The following is a 13,276-nucleotide window of genomic DNA, read 5'->3' on the forward strand; positions in this document are numbered from 1 at the left end:
GATGACGACGACCGCTCACGTTCCTTCCTCTGTATTAAAATATATTCAGATACTTTTTGCCCAGGTCTGTTGTGGCCTTAACTGTTTGAATTCACTATCAATACAATCAATACGATCAATCAATCGGGACATTCAGATATTGAAAGGAAAGCTTTGGCTTGTGACAATATTGGTCTACAGCCGCTCTCTCTCGACTTTGATTTTTCAATCGATTGTATTGAAAGTGAATGGACTTCCAGCCCTGGTTTCCTCCTCTTCCTCCTTCCACTACTTCCTCCTCCTCCTCCTCCTCATCATTATTGTCCTCCTCCTTCTTCTTCTCCTCCTCCTCAGCGCATCTTGTGCTCTACATCAGCGTTGGCCATGTTTGAGCCAGGGCTGGGGTCCTGCTGTCGTCTGGACTGGGGAGAGAGAGGGATGGAAGTATATGAAAGAGGAGAGGCGATGAAAAGAGAGAGAGGGAGAGAAAAATACAATAAATTAAGTACAATTTTAAAAAGAAATGAGTGCAAAGAAACATGTAGTCTTAAAGTCAGTGACAGTAGGGTTCATTTATTCACATTAAAAGAGTGTATAATCATTAGGTAACAAGAACTGTTTTTGTTCTTTCTTACTACTTATTACTTTTCTCTCCTCAAGGTAAATACCTAAGATTCCTTTACCTGTGAGTTGTAGTCTGTGCCAATGTTTAAAAGGTTATTATCATCATAATTATTATAATTATTATTATCATCTGCCTATTGGCAACCAAGATGATATTGCCTAATATGTCAACGCAGGCTCAGAAGACTGAAAAACTATCTTCGAGTTGATTAAGAGGCTAAAATGGTGTTTGATCCTGTAATTGTTTGTGTTTCAAAGTTGACTTTAAGGCTATTTTCATAACTTTGTAAGATTGAATGATTGCAATTATTCAAAAACAGTGTAAACGGGGATTTCAGGCTAAAACGATGAGTTTATTTAATTATAAAGATCTTTAGATCAACGAAAAATTCTGTGAATCAGTGAAATAAAGGGTAATAAATGTACTTTTTCCTGCAAAGGTTTGTAAAGACAAGTTGTAAAAAAATAACACACTGTTTGGGTCCTGAGATTAGAATAAAAGAAGAATTTGTGATTCCTCCAACTGTCACTAGAGGGAGCCATAGAGCCTCATACTATATGCAACTGTGAATATACTTTTCTGATGCAGATATTTTTGTCAAGGTAGCTGGCAGACAGACAGGCAGACATACAAATTGGCAGACAAGCAGGCTGTCTGAGACACACACACACACATGCACACACACACACACGCACAGAGGGATCATTAGGTCATCATTAGAAGCCACCAGCATGACAAGACTTTTAAATATATTTCATGACTGGGTACAGTGTACGTGTGTTTGTGAGCTCCTGGCACGGCCAGCCAGCTCCTGCTGTAGAAAAATACCTGTGGTTATGTGTTTACACATAAGTGATAGCAAAGGGAGGTGAGACGGGTGAGACGGGTGAGACGGGGGGAGAGAGGGAGGTGAGAACGAGTGGGCAGAGGTGAAGCAGCGAGCAGAGCAGACAGAAATGCAGACAGAGATAGTAAAGGGGTTGCTTAGTTTGACTGGAATGTCGTTTGTGTCATCTCAATGACTCACTGTAATAGCAACACACACACACACACACACACGTACAGTATGTCATACTACCATTTTGATTCCTCGCAGCCAGACTGACTCCACTTTACTGTGTCTGTCTCCTCTGAAAAGCTTCTCTTCTGTTGTTTAATCAAAATGTCTTTGGTTGAGCCAATTATTCACGTACGGTTCAAGGAGAGCGACTTGGCTTTTGGATCAGAGACGAGTCACAGGCAACCCAGACCTCTACAGGTCAATCTATATATCAGTGTGTGCTTTTACGGACATTTTGTCGTAAAAATGTCCAAAAAAGTGAGGATATTTCACTAATTTAACAGGCTTTTTTAAGGTTAAGACTGTTAGGATTAAAATTAAATTCTTATGAATATAGGACAGATGGCGTTACACAACGCTGACAATATAACATGGACACTATTAACATATTTGAGGACCATGATTACCCACTCAGTAGTTTGTTTGTTTTTGTTGTATTATTAGGGCCCGATCCACGAATGGCGGGGGCTGAAAAGGCTCCTGGCATGAATTTGTGTGACAAACCTTCAGATTATTATTATTTTTATTATTATATCTGTGGATTTTCAGTCATTTTTGAGGGGGGATAATGTGCATAAAAAGTCTTGAAACTTGTCATGGAGGCATGTTTTCTCATGTATATTCTTGATTTGTATAGAAGTATAAAACACAATAAAAATGTGTCACAATCACTGGTTCATATAAGTGTAAGGTTAAAGGTGCCATATGTAAGAATGTGGCCAAAAACGGTTACTACATTCAAATTCAAAATACCGAGGTCTTTTAGGTTTCGTTTTTCTGATGTAACTGGAAACCCGTAGTTGCTCGGCAGCTGAGACTCTACTGACTGCAATGATTGGTAGACGGCGGTAGGTGGCGCCACATGTCAAAATATGATTTCAAAACATAAACATGATTTGCAGTCTGCAAAATATATTTTTTAATGCAGATATTTTGGCTGTAATGTTGTTGTTGGTGAGTTCAGTTTGTTATATGAACATTATTCCTGAGTCTCTGTGACATATTAGGAGGATTTTATGGCCAGTTGCTTAAGATTTATTACATAATGCACCTTTAATGGTTCACATACAGTATTTACTTATTTATGTGTGTTTCCTTGCACAATCAATGTGGATTGAGCTGTCAATCATGAATTAAACCAGGTTTACAGCATTAAATAACGTAGAATTAATGATTAATACAGAAGTGGGCGTTTATGACAAAACAAAACTGCAGCCAGCCACCAGGGGGCAATCACTTTGGTTAGGGGTTCACTTTAAAGGGCCAGTCATTTTGACCATCTCTGTCGTCGAGTAGATTTCATGTGGTTATTCCCTGTTTTTCATCCCAATTTATAAACTATAATACTTGTTATTTTTGTTTTCTGGACACAAACCTACCAGCGCTAAAGCTAATCTTTTATAAAAGGCGATTTCAGTCACGTGATTATTAACACCAAGTCAAATTTCCTCTTTCACGGTTCACCTCTAATCGTGTTTGACACTCAAAGAAGCCAGAAGATTCACGGCCAAAGCTAAAGCATACGTTAGGTTCTCACAAAAATAACCTGAGACGCACTGATGGACAAAATGAAATCCAACTTGCACAATAAATCCTGCAGTAATGTGACTGTAAACAGAGAGGAGTGGAGTGCGGTATGAGTGGTTGTTGCTAATCATACGCGCAGCAGAGAGAGCTTTTCTGTATCGATCCACACACACACAGATGGAAGCTTACAGGGCTACTATAGGCTTCTTCACCACAACTCAATACTGGAGACGTGTGTGTGTTAAACGGGCTCAGTAAACCTATCTTTGTGAGGACATTTTGGCTGCTCCACACAACTTTAACAGGCTTTTTGAGGATTGTGACCTGGGTTTAGGGTTAGGGTTAGGGTTAAGATAAGGGTAAATGTTAGGGTAAGAGGCCAGGGAATGGATTATGTCTATGAGGGTCCAGCGTGAATGTCTGTGTGATTTGCTGTATCTGCAATTTGTGCACATATCTGTGTGGGAGAGAGGGAGAGTCAAAGCAGGGGGTCTGATGGCGATCAATACTAATGATATATTAATGCTTTCAGTGCCAGCTCATCATTCACCACCAAATCTCTTTCTGCTGAGCATTTACAGTGTGTGTGTGTGTAGTGTAGAGTTAAAAAGGCACTTTTCCTCCTGATCTATTGCTTTTCCATCCATCACTCTGACAGCTACCTTCTGACCTTCAATGACTGGAGTATCACTGCTTTTGGATGACAAAAACATCTTGTATCTGCCAAAAAAACGACAAGGCCTCGTGAATTGAGATGGAAAACATCTTTATATTCACCTTCACGAGTCACGATAAAGTGCTATCATGTTTTAAGTAAACCCACTACAGCTTTAAAATATGGATTCATTTATTTCACATTCGTGTCGTATACTAACGAGGCTCAGGATCGGTTACAAGCTTGCGATGATTCTGCTCGACTACTTCTGCCTGGCAGAGGACAGCCAGTGTGTTGCACAGATGATTTCCTGTTCATGTTAATTTTGTGGAGTTCTGTATTAATATTGACCCTCTATGTGTATTCACTGCCACTAGATGTCGCACTAGCACTGGCACCAACATCTACACGCAAATAAATGTTTAATGAACTAATTAAAGTGGATTGGAGTTGGAGAGCTGCTTTTAGGGCTGCAATTAAGGACCGTTTTCATCATCGATTAATCTGTCCATTATTTAGTGGATTCATTGAGGAATCGTTTGGTCTATAAAATGTGGATCGATGTTCTCAGCAAAATGAGACCAAACTAAAATAATTCAGTTTGAATAAGTTCTTTGTTATATGAAGCAAAGAAACCAGAAAAAATCAACACTTTTTAAAAGCTGAAAAATCCTAAAATGTGTTTAAATTATTCTAAAAAAAACACTCAAAATGATCGATTAATTGAATACTAATAGACTAATCGTTGCAGCCCTAGCTGCTTTGTCACATTTTGACCAGTTCCATACACAACACTGGATGTTTTTAAAGGTCCAATGTCACAAATTTTGGTGAAATTATTTTTTGTTATTAAAATATTTTTAATAAGTTGAAAATAAAATAATTATACATCATCAGTGTATGAATTGTCCCCATGTTGGACCACCATGTTTTTACAGTAGCCCACAATGGACAAACTAAACATCTACTGAGAACCTATGAAGACGACATAGGTTCTTTAACACACTTGGAGGCGAAGAGTGAGGTGAGGGTTATTCATGTGAAACCAGTAAATGCCGCTCAATTTTAACACACAACATTCACTGAAACCTGAGCCAGGCCCAGGTTAACCTGCAGGACTCGTGGGTTATGGGTCGATTGGATCAGGACACCATTACTCCGCCGTATGTGTGCAACACAACTGGTTTGAAAATGTAACTGTACTGAAATGTTGAATGCATCTCTGCATTCTGTGCCCAATTGTTAGAAAGAAAACAAGAAATAATCACAAATGAAATCGGTTTAGACTGCAGAGAGGCTACAAACTAAGATAGCAAAGATAACACAGACTTTGGTGACTTGAGTCGCTGAGAGTCGTTTGAATTATGGCGAGATGAACCACATCGACACTAACAAAACGACTGAGAGTCATCGAGGAGACAGAGAGAGACGTGGATGTGTGACCACAGAAATGCGGAGGCTGAATCTGTGCAGCTACTCAGAAAAAGCTTATCGGTCACACCCAAGCACATAGTTTCTATTCAACGTGAAACGCAGCATTATATTAAACAGATATCACTTTTTTTTCCTTTTTAATTATCTGAAAGATATTTTCCAGGAAATTGCTGCTGTGTTTGTTTAATACAAATTCTATTACAGAGTCGGATTAAATGCTTTTTCTTTTTTTTTTACTCATAAAACTTGTTAATTGACAGAAACACAGTGAAGATCAGTGTAGGGCTTTTATTTTCCTTTTCCTCTGTTGTTGTGGGAGTGACACATGTATCTCAGATAACTGTCTGATGATAAAATACCACATTTATCTCCGGTAATAATAAAAAAGGTGTGTGTTTTTTTTGGGTGAAGTGGCCCTTTAATAACATGAAATATCTATGGAATTGTATTGTCGCTGATTAGACATTTGAGATACAACATGGTGATTTAAAAAACATGCTATTTCGAACAGGTTAAGTGTTCCTAGCCTTTAAGTTCTTGTTAAGAAATCAAATTTGAACTGAAGTCACTTTTTTTAACAGGAGTATTGTTTGATCTCCTTCAGGAATGTCTGCGATGAGTCGGGATGCATGCTCAACTCAGGCACCGTCGAGCTCTTTGATGTTAAATCTAATGCCAGTTTAAAAATGTGATAAAACAATGTGGTTTGTGAAGAGATAGCGGTGCTACTTATATCGATTGCGCAGGAGACACAGGGTTTTCTTGTGTTTTTCTGCGAGCCTCGGGGAAGAAACATGAGATCAGTTAGATGAAAGGCCATTTGAAAAGAAATCCCTCTGTTTCCTTTCTTCCAGCTCCCTCTCCCCCCCTTCCTTCTCCTCGTGTGCTGAGTTCCTGCCTTTCTTCTTCTCTCTAATTTCTGCAGGACCATGTGCTGCAAAGCTGTGGTGGGTCTTGATGTGTGTGTGAGTGTGTGTGTGTGTGCGTCATCTCGCAAATTATGCAATTTAGCTGTTGAATCGGTCACATCGTTTTGAGTCTGCGTCTGAACCCGACACCGCGCAGGCATTACAGGAAGCAGAAGCAGATATTAAAGTCATTATATTCATAGAGAATGCATGCACATGCACACAAACACACACACACACACACACACACACACACACACACACACACACACACACACACACACACACACACACACACACACACACACACACACACACACACACACACACACACACACACACACACACACACACACACACACACACACACATACACACACACATACACACGCATATGTGAAAAGGAAAAAAATACACAGACAAAGAGTGAACAAATATATGTATAATCACACACAGTCACACACACGCACAGTGGTTTAGTGCATGACAGTGTGATAGATGGTGAGAAGTGAAGGACACAGACCCTGTTCTTTTCTGCTGGTTGTCTGTCTGTCTGTGTGTCATCAGTCCCAGATTTTAGAAACCACAGGGTCCTAAAAAATAAACAATTTTGGGGTTCATTCGCAGGGCGTCACCTTAAAAGAGGATGCCACGGATCTCCCCAAAGCCTTGCTGGGGAAAAGTGAGTTTGTCTCAAAGTCATTTAATTCGTTTTAGGAAACGACTACTACGACACAACTTTGGTCATTTGAAATCAATGATATTATGTCACCGTGACAATGTTGCATCACTTCAAATTTTTATTTTTATTTTTTTTTTCAGTTCAATTGAGTCAACTACTTTCCCCTCCGAGGCTTTCGGGACACCTGACAAAAATGAACCAAGTCATTCAGTAGCTCATCAATAAATAGTAAATCAAATCAGATTATGTATATATATATATATATGTATTTCAAACTGATCATGCACTAAAGTGTAAGAAATTCTACTGGTAAGAGTAAGAGATAACTGAAGCCCACAGCCACACATATCACACCATCCTGAGCGTTAGCCAAGTGCTAAGCAAAGAAGAAGTGGATTGGACTCTGTGTTGCTTTACTAAACATAATCAGTGCACACTACCGTTCAAAAGTTTGGGGTCACTTAGAAATGTCCTTATTTTTGAAGGAAAAGCACTTTTCTTTTCAATGAATATAACATTAAATGAATCAGAAATACACTCTATACATTGTTAATGTGGTAAACGACTATTCTAGCTGCAAACGTTTTAATGGAATATGTACATAGATGTATATAGTGTTCTAATAGTACATTGTGTTTGCTAATGATGTTAGAAGGCTATTGGATGATTAGAAAACCCTTGAAAAGCCTTGTGCAATAATGTTAGCACAGCTGAAAACAGTTTTGGTGGTTCTTTGACAAAAGGGCAAAATTATTATTTTGAATAAAAATCCTTATTTCTAATCTTGTCAATGTCTTGACTATATTTTCTATTCATTTTGCAACTCCTTTGATGAATAAAAGTGTGACTTTTAATGGAAAACACTTGAAAAAATTGTATAGGTGACCCCAAACTTTTGAACGGTAGTGTACATTCTGTTATAGTTACCATTATGTTGTATAAAGACAAATGTAGCCACAGGTTATCAGTCAGTCAAAGCAGCAAAGCTGACACAGAGATGGTTAATATCGGCTAAATTTGCCATTTTCCCTTTCTTAACAGTACATTTTCTACATTTGTGATGATTTGTGCCTGGATATAGTTTTTGTAAATCACATAATAATGTGTTTTCCAAATAGGTTTAGTCTCGTCTTGCAAAGCCAGCACACTCACTTTAATTTCAAAGCTTATATATGATTGTTAACCTGTACAACAGACAGTTTTTTTAAGCAAATAAGCAGATTTTTTTGAATTTGGAAGTTACTCAGTTATATAGGTTTAATGACTACACCCACGGTCAGAGGAGCAAGTGACATGAAGTGAAATGAGATGACATTTATCCAATGTTAGAATCTTGTTTGTCTGGCTTTGCAAGAACAAGGAAGCAGATTTTGTCCCAGTAAGAATCTCTTCTGTGCTGCTGTGTCCCAGGCTTTCCTCACCTCCAGATCCTCTCTGTGTGATCGGTCTCTGTCTTCAAAGTCTCTGTTTCTGCGCCGAGCCTCTTCGAAAGCCGCCTGGGCCAGAGCGTCCTCGTGCTGCACACACACAGACACACAAACACACACACACAGAGAGAGACATACAGTGAATACAGCATGGCTTTCAAACAGTCAGGTGACCAGGGGCACGAAACGTGTAGTCTGGACCCCCGAAAGTCTAATGTTTTTGGGGTAAAAGCAGTCAGGGTGGGTGATATGAAGTTAAAACTATATCACAATATTCCATCATGATACTGCAATAATAATATTTGTGACAATATTTGACAGAATAGCAAAATAAAGGTTTTTATGATGCAAAATTAATCTGTAAATAAAGCATATAAGAAGTCAGATTTCAGTGTCTAGCGGACATGTGCACAAAGTGTCCCAATCTTTATCCTTAAACTTTATCACCTAAACTGAAATGCAGTATTTTTTAATATGATTTCTATCTATTAACAATTAATAATAGTATTTTCTTTGTCTTCTAAACTTTAAAAACCAGCATCTGGTCCTCAGGCAATTAAACATCTGAGGACAAAGACCTGGAAACATGGGGATGAACAATCAGTTGTTGTTGTTTTCAAATGTAAACTGCACTTTTAAATAACACAATTAACGAATTACACAGACTGGGATTTTGCAGCACATCTGACCCATTGTTTTTATTATTATTCTACCACAAAGCCCCTCGAGATGGAAACAAAATATAAATGTAAAAAAAATATAAAAACAACAGTTGCATGTTCGTACACAGAGAAAAGAGAACAGCTGCACAATTTCTATCACAACAACTTTGAACATCATTTCGTATCTGCAAGTCCTCACGGCTGCAGAAGAACACAGCGCAGTCAATACTGTATGGATCGATGTCGTGTTGTAAGGCTCCATCCCATTTCAAATCAATGACAAAGTGATTACTGAACTCAGTAATCAATGCAGTAATTAACCCCAACACCAAGCATTTAATCCCACGCTAAGCAAACACCAACAAACAGGTTTTTTATTTTTAGTTTTGTGCACACACAAACTCACCACACACACAGCGAGTGGATGAGTTACCTGAGCTCTTTCATCGTCGTACTCCAGGTATCCCATCCCGTCCAGCCTGTGCAGGTCCAGCCAGCCTCTCCAGATCACACACACTCCGTTCAGTATCATAGGAGCTTTTAAATAGACCTGCAGAACCAGAGAGAGAGAGGATAACAAAGAGAGTTACTACATCACTGCATGATCATGGACTTGAACTATGTATGTACTTTAACTAAAAACATTGTGCAGAAGTCACAAAATTGACTGTTTTTATTTTATTTTTGTTCATAAAATTAGTGACGTATGTCCACATTTCACAAATTCAGTCCTTTTTCATCAGATTGCCTATAGATGGAAAAAATGGGATATAAGGCACTCAATATTGCACATTCTTATAGCCTCTGTATATATATTTTAACACAGTAATGGGAGCATCATCATGTCAGACGCTGAACTTAATAACAGCCTGGATTTCAAGTGAGAACTGACCCAAGTACAAATACTGCATACAAAAAATGGAAGTCAACAAGTGAAGACCAGGAAGTAGGATGGAAGGAGCAGACAGCCACCAGGGGGCAGATCCACTGAATGGAAGCCTATAATGACAATGAGCCAATGAGTCTCAATCACTAGTTTTAGGTCAACAGAATATGATGTCCGTTTTCTAAAGTATGATCCAATTTTATGAGGAAAATGCAAATAGAGTGAAACTAGTGTGGTCGACAACCTGGAGTTCTTCCTCTTACAGGCTTTTAGTACGGATTAAGCAAACATATTGTGTTTAATTGTTTTTTAATGGGATTTTCCCCATTGTGGTCCCCATCTTTTATACAAAACTTTTGTATGCTCCTTGTGACTCTAAAATCATTGTAAGCAGGAGCAGCGACTCCGTGTGACTGCGGGTTTCATACGAAATTATAGCCCTGAGAATCAGAAGCTGTCAGCTCTTTCACCAGAATAATATAACGCTCTGTGTTTGAGAGAAGTTGGCCTCGCCTCCTCCTCCCTCCTGTCTCTCTCTGTTACTACCGTGAAAAAGAAAAACCACCAAATACGTCAAAACAGTGTGCATGGCGACTGAGTGCCGCACCAATCACACACACACACACACACACATGCAGTCAAACTAAGTGAATATCATGTGTTTTTTGGGTGCTCAGTCGCATCATTTTGCATGACGGCAGCAAAAATACAACCTTTTCCCCTCTGTCAGTGCTTTTGTCTTCATTTAAGTATGAAAATAACACAAAGGGTCCATCAACAACAGTCGTCTGCCCACGTTTATCTGGTTTGACCTTGTGTCAGAGAACGAGCAAAAACAGGAGGAACAATAACAGAGATAAAAGCCGGATGAGAAAGCGCTCACTTATTTTCTATTAACAGCTTTCTCTTCCTCGCGTACACACACACACACACACACACACACACACACACACACACACACACACACACACACACACACACACACACACACACACACACACACACACACACACACACACACACACACACACACACACAGATGAGGGTGAGGATTACTTGGCCTCTCTCTTATGTTACATTGCCGTGGCTCTGTGCCACAGGGATCTGCAGAGTAACCCTCAAATATGTGTGTGTGTGTGTTGCACGTCTGCATGTATTTCCATGAGGTGAGAGAATGTGTAGGGAGCACAGAGCGGTTCCTCTGTTTAGATTAAATCTGCGGGAGGTCAACGCAAACTGGGCAAGACGCAGACTAAAGTCAACTTTTCTTTCTAGGGTTCTCAAATATGACTTGATTTTGAATCCTGGGAAAGCACAGAGTAGACGATGCAGTCAACACGCAGGACCACACACACTTCTTCGTTTAATTAATTTCAGACGGGAGATTCCAGCGATTTGGGATCTCACTCATCTGATCGTCCATTACGCACTTAGGGTAAAGAACTGGCTTCATAAACAGTCTTTTTGCAAAGTTATGGACACTGTGGTTTGACTGTAGGAACTCTTTCTTCACTACCACACAAGTGAAATGTCATTTTGAGCCTTAGCGGTTTTAAAGATAGGGATTTTGTCTCAATGCAATGCTAATGCTCCAAGTTTTGGCTCTTTCAGTCAAAAACGAAAAACACAAACGTTCTCTAAATCATCCGATTGACTCGTTATTATCCGAAAATAGACCTAGATTGTCTGCAACACCCTGGTTTTTCCCTCAATATTCCAGCATCAATAACACAATGTGACAGAGCACACTTATACTTATACAGTCAAATAATCACCTGACTGTATTTCATCTTATCCGTTGTTTCTTTTCAGCTCTTAAAGTTGTAAAATGTGACCAGATATGTATATTATTTTGTCAGTATCTATAGCTAGAGAACGTTATGGAGCATTTAGGAGCCGGAGAGCAAAAATATTTGAGCTACATGAGCTAAACTAAATGGTAAATGGTTAGGGTTAGCATATAGCAAATAGCACTTTTCTGATGGACCATCAAGTTATGGACACTGTGGTTTGTCTGTAGGAACTCTCTACTCACTACCACAGGTGTGAAATGTTATTTTGAGCCTTACAGCGGCTTTAAAGATAGGGATTTTGTCGCAATGCTAACAATGTTTTTGCTCTTTCAGTCGAAATCGCAAAACACAAACGTTCTCAAAATTCGACTTGTTATTATTGGAATATAGACCTTGAATGGTGTTTTTTCCCTGAAAATTGGACTCCCAATGATTAGACTTCTGTAATCAATATTCCATGATCAATAACACAATGTGACAGAGCACACTTATACTCATACAGTAAAATAATAATCATCTTTTCAGCTCTTTACGTTGTAAAATGTGACCAGATATGTATATTATCAATAGCCTGAGAACCTTATGGAGCATTTAGGAGCTGGAGAGCAAAAATATTTGAGACAAAACTAAATGGTAAATGGTTAGGGTTAGGGTTAGCATCTAGCATCTAGCATCTAGCATCTAGCACTTTTCTAGTCTTGATGGCAGTCACTGCTTTACATTACATTCTTAGAAATAAAAGTGCTAATTAGAACCATATAAGGTTCTTCCGCTTATCCTCATAGGAGAACCCTTTTTGGTTCCAGGTAGAACCTTTTTCTAAAGGTTCCACCTGGAACCCTTTTGGAGGGTTCCACCAAGAACCCTTTTAAAACCCTTTATTCAGGAAAGGGGTTTTAAAGAGTTCTCTGGATCAAAATGGCTCTTACTGGAACCATTAGTGTTACCAAGAACTCCCTGAAAAACCCTTTTTCGGGAAAGGGAAGCAAATGGTTCCAGGTAGAACCTCAGCCCTTGTAGAAGGACCCTTTTGGAACCCTTATTTCTAAGAGTGTACAGTTTTTGCCATTCAACCGTTCACGCACACTTTCATTCAGCCATCAGAAGCAATGTGGGGTTGTGTCTTGCCCTTGGGCAAACATAGACTAGCGGAGCTGGGAACTGAACTCAAAACCTCTGAGTTGAGACCATTTGAGCTAAATTAGAGGTACATACACACATATTTTGCCAAAAACAGACTCAAATGAAAACAAAAAATAACCCCGTATGTGCTGTTTGAATATGAGTGATCGAGGCGGTAAACATAAGGTCAGTTGTGTTTCTGCTGATTGCTTAATTCGTTCATGATTAAATAACAAACAAAGAGTAAATCTAATGTTCTATTTTCCTTCTCATAGCTCTCGTCTTTCCCACGAGTCGAGGCAGAGACAACACACAGTGGGAGGCTGTATCTGTTTTTCCCAGGGTAAAAACTTTTTCAGTGGTATTTATATCCAAGTAAACAAGTATTGACGAGTAAATGAACAGAATTTACACACTTTGATTCCAAAACACACACAGATGACTGCTTGTTTTTTTGTGTGTGACAGTGGGCGATCGCCACGTTCTTGCATTTTTTATTTTTATTTTTTTTACTCA

The 13,276-nt window shown here is 39.0% G+C and overlaps 1 protein-coding gene across 3 annotated transcripts in view; it reads right to left on the minus strand.

Moving 5' to 3' along the window:
- Positions 1-302: 302 nt before the first annotated feature.
- Positions 303-13,276, minus strand: part of cbfb (core-binding factor subunit beta) — a gene marked incomplete at its 3' end in the record, with an annotated part of 36,986 nt that continues 24,012 nt past the window's right edge. The window contains exons 4-7 of one of the 3 annotated variants that reach the window (XM_083893126.1): positions 9,393-9,509; positions 8,292-8,387; positions 6,712-6,781; positions 303-401 (exon numbers count right to left, since the gene is read on the minus strand). In XM_083893126.1, the coding sequence (XP_083749252.1) occupies positions 6,752-6,781; positions 8,292-8,387; positions 9,393-9,509 (243 nt within the window). The remainder of the gene's footprint in view (positions 402-6,711; positions 6,782-8,291; positions 8,388-9,392; positions 9,510-13,276) is intronic. The other 2 variants (XM_083893125.1, XM_083893127.1) reach the window with 2 other exon arrangements.

Source organism: Microchirus variegatus, assembly GCF_963457635.1.
Source record: "Microchirus variegatus genome assembly, chromosome: 8".
NCBI lineage: Eukaryota > Metazoa > Chordata > Actinopteri > Pleuronectiformes > Soleidae > Microchirus > Microchirus variegatus.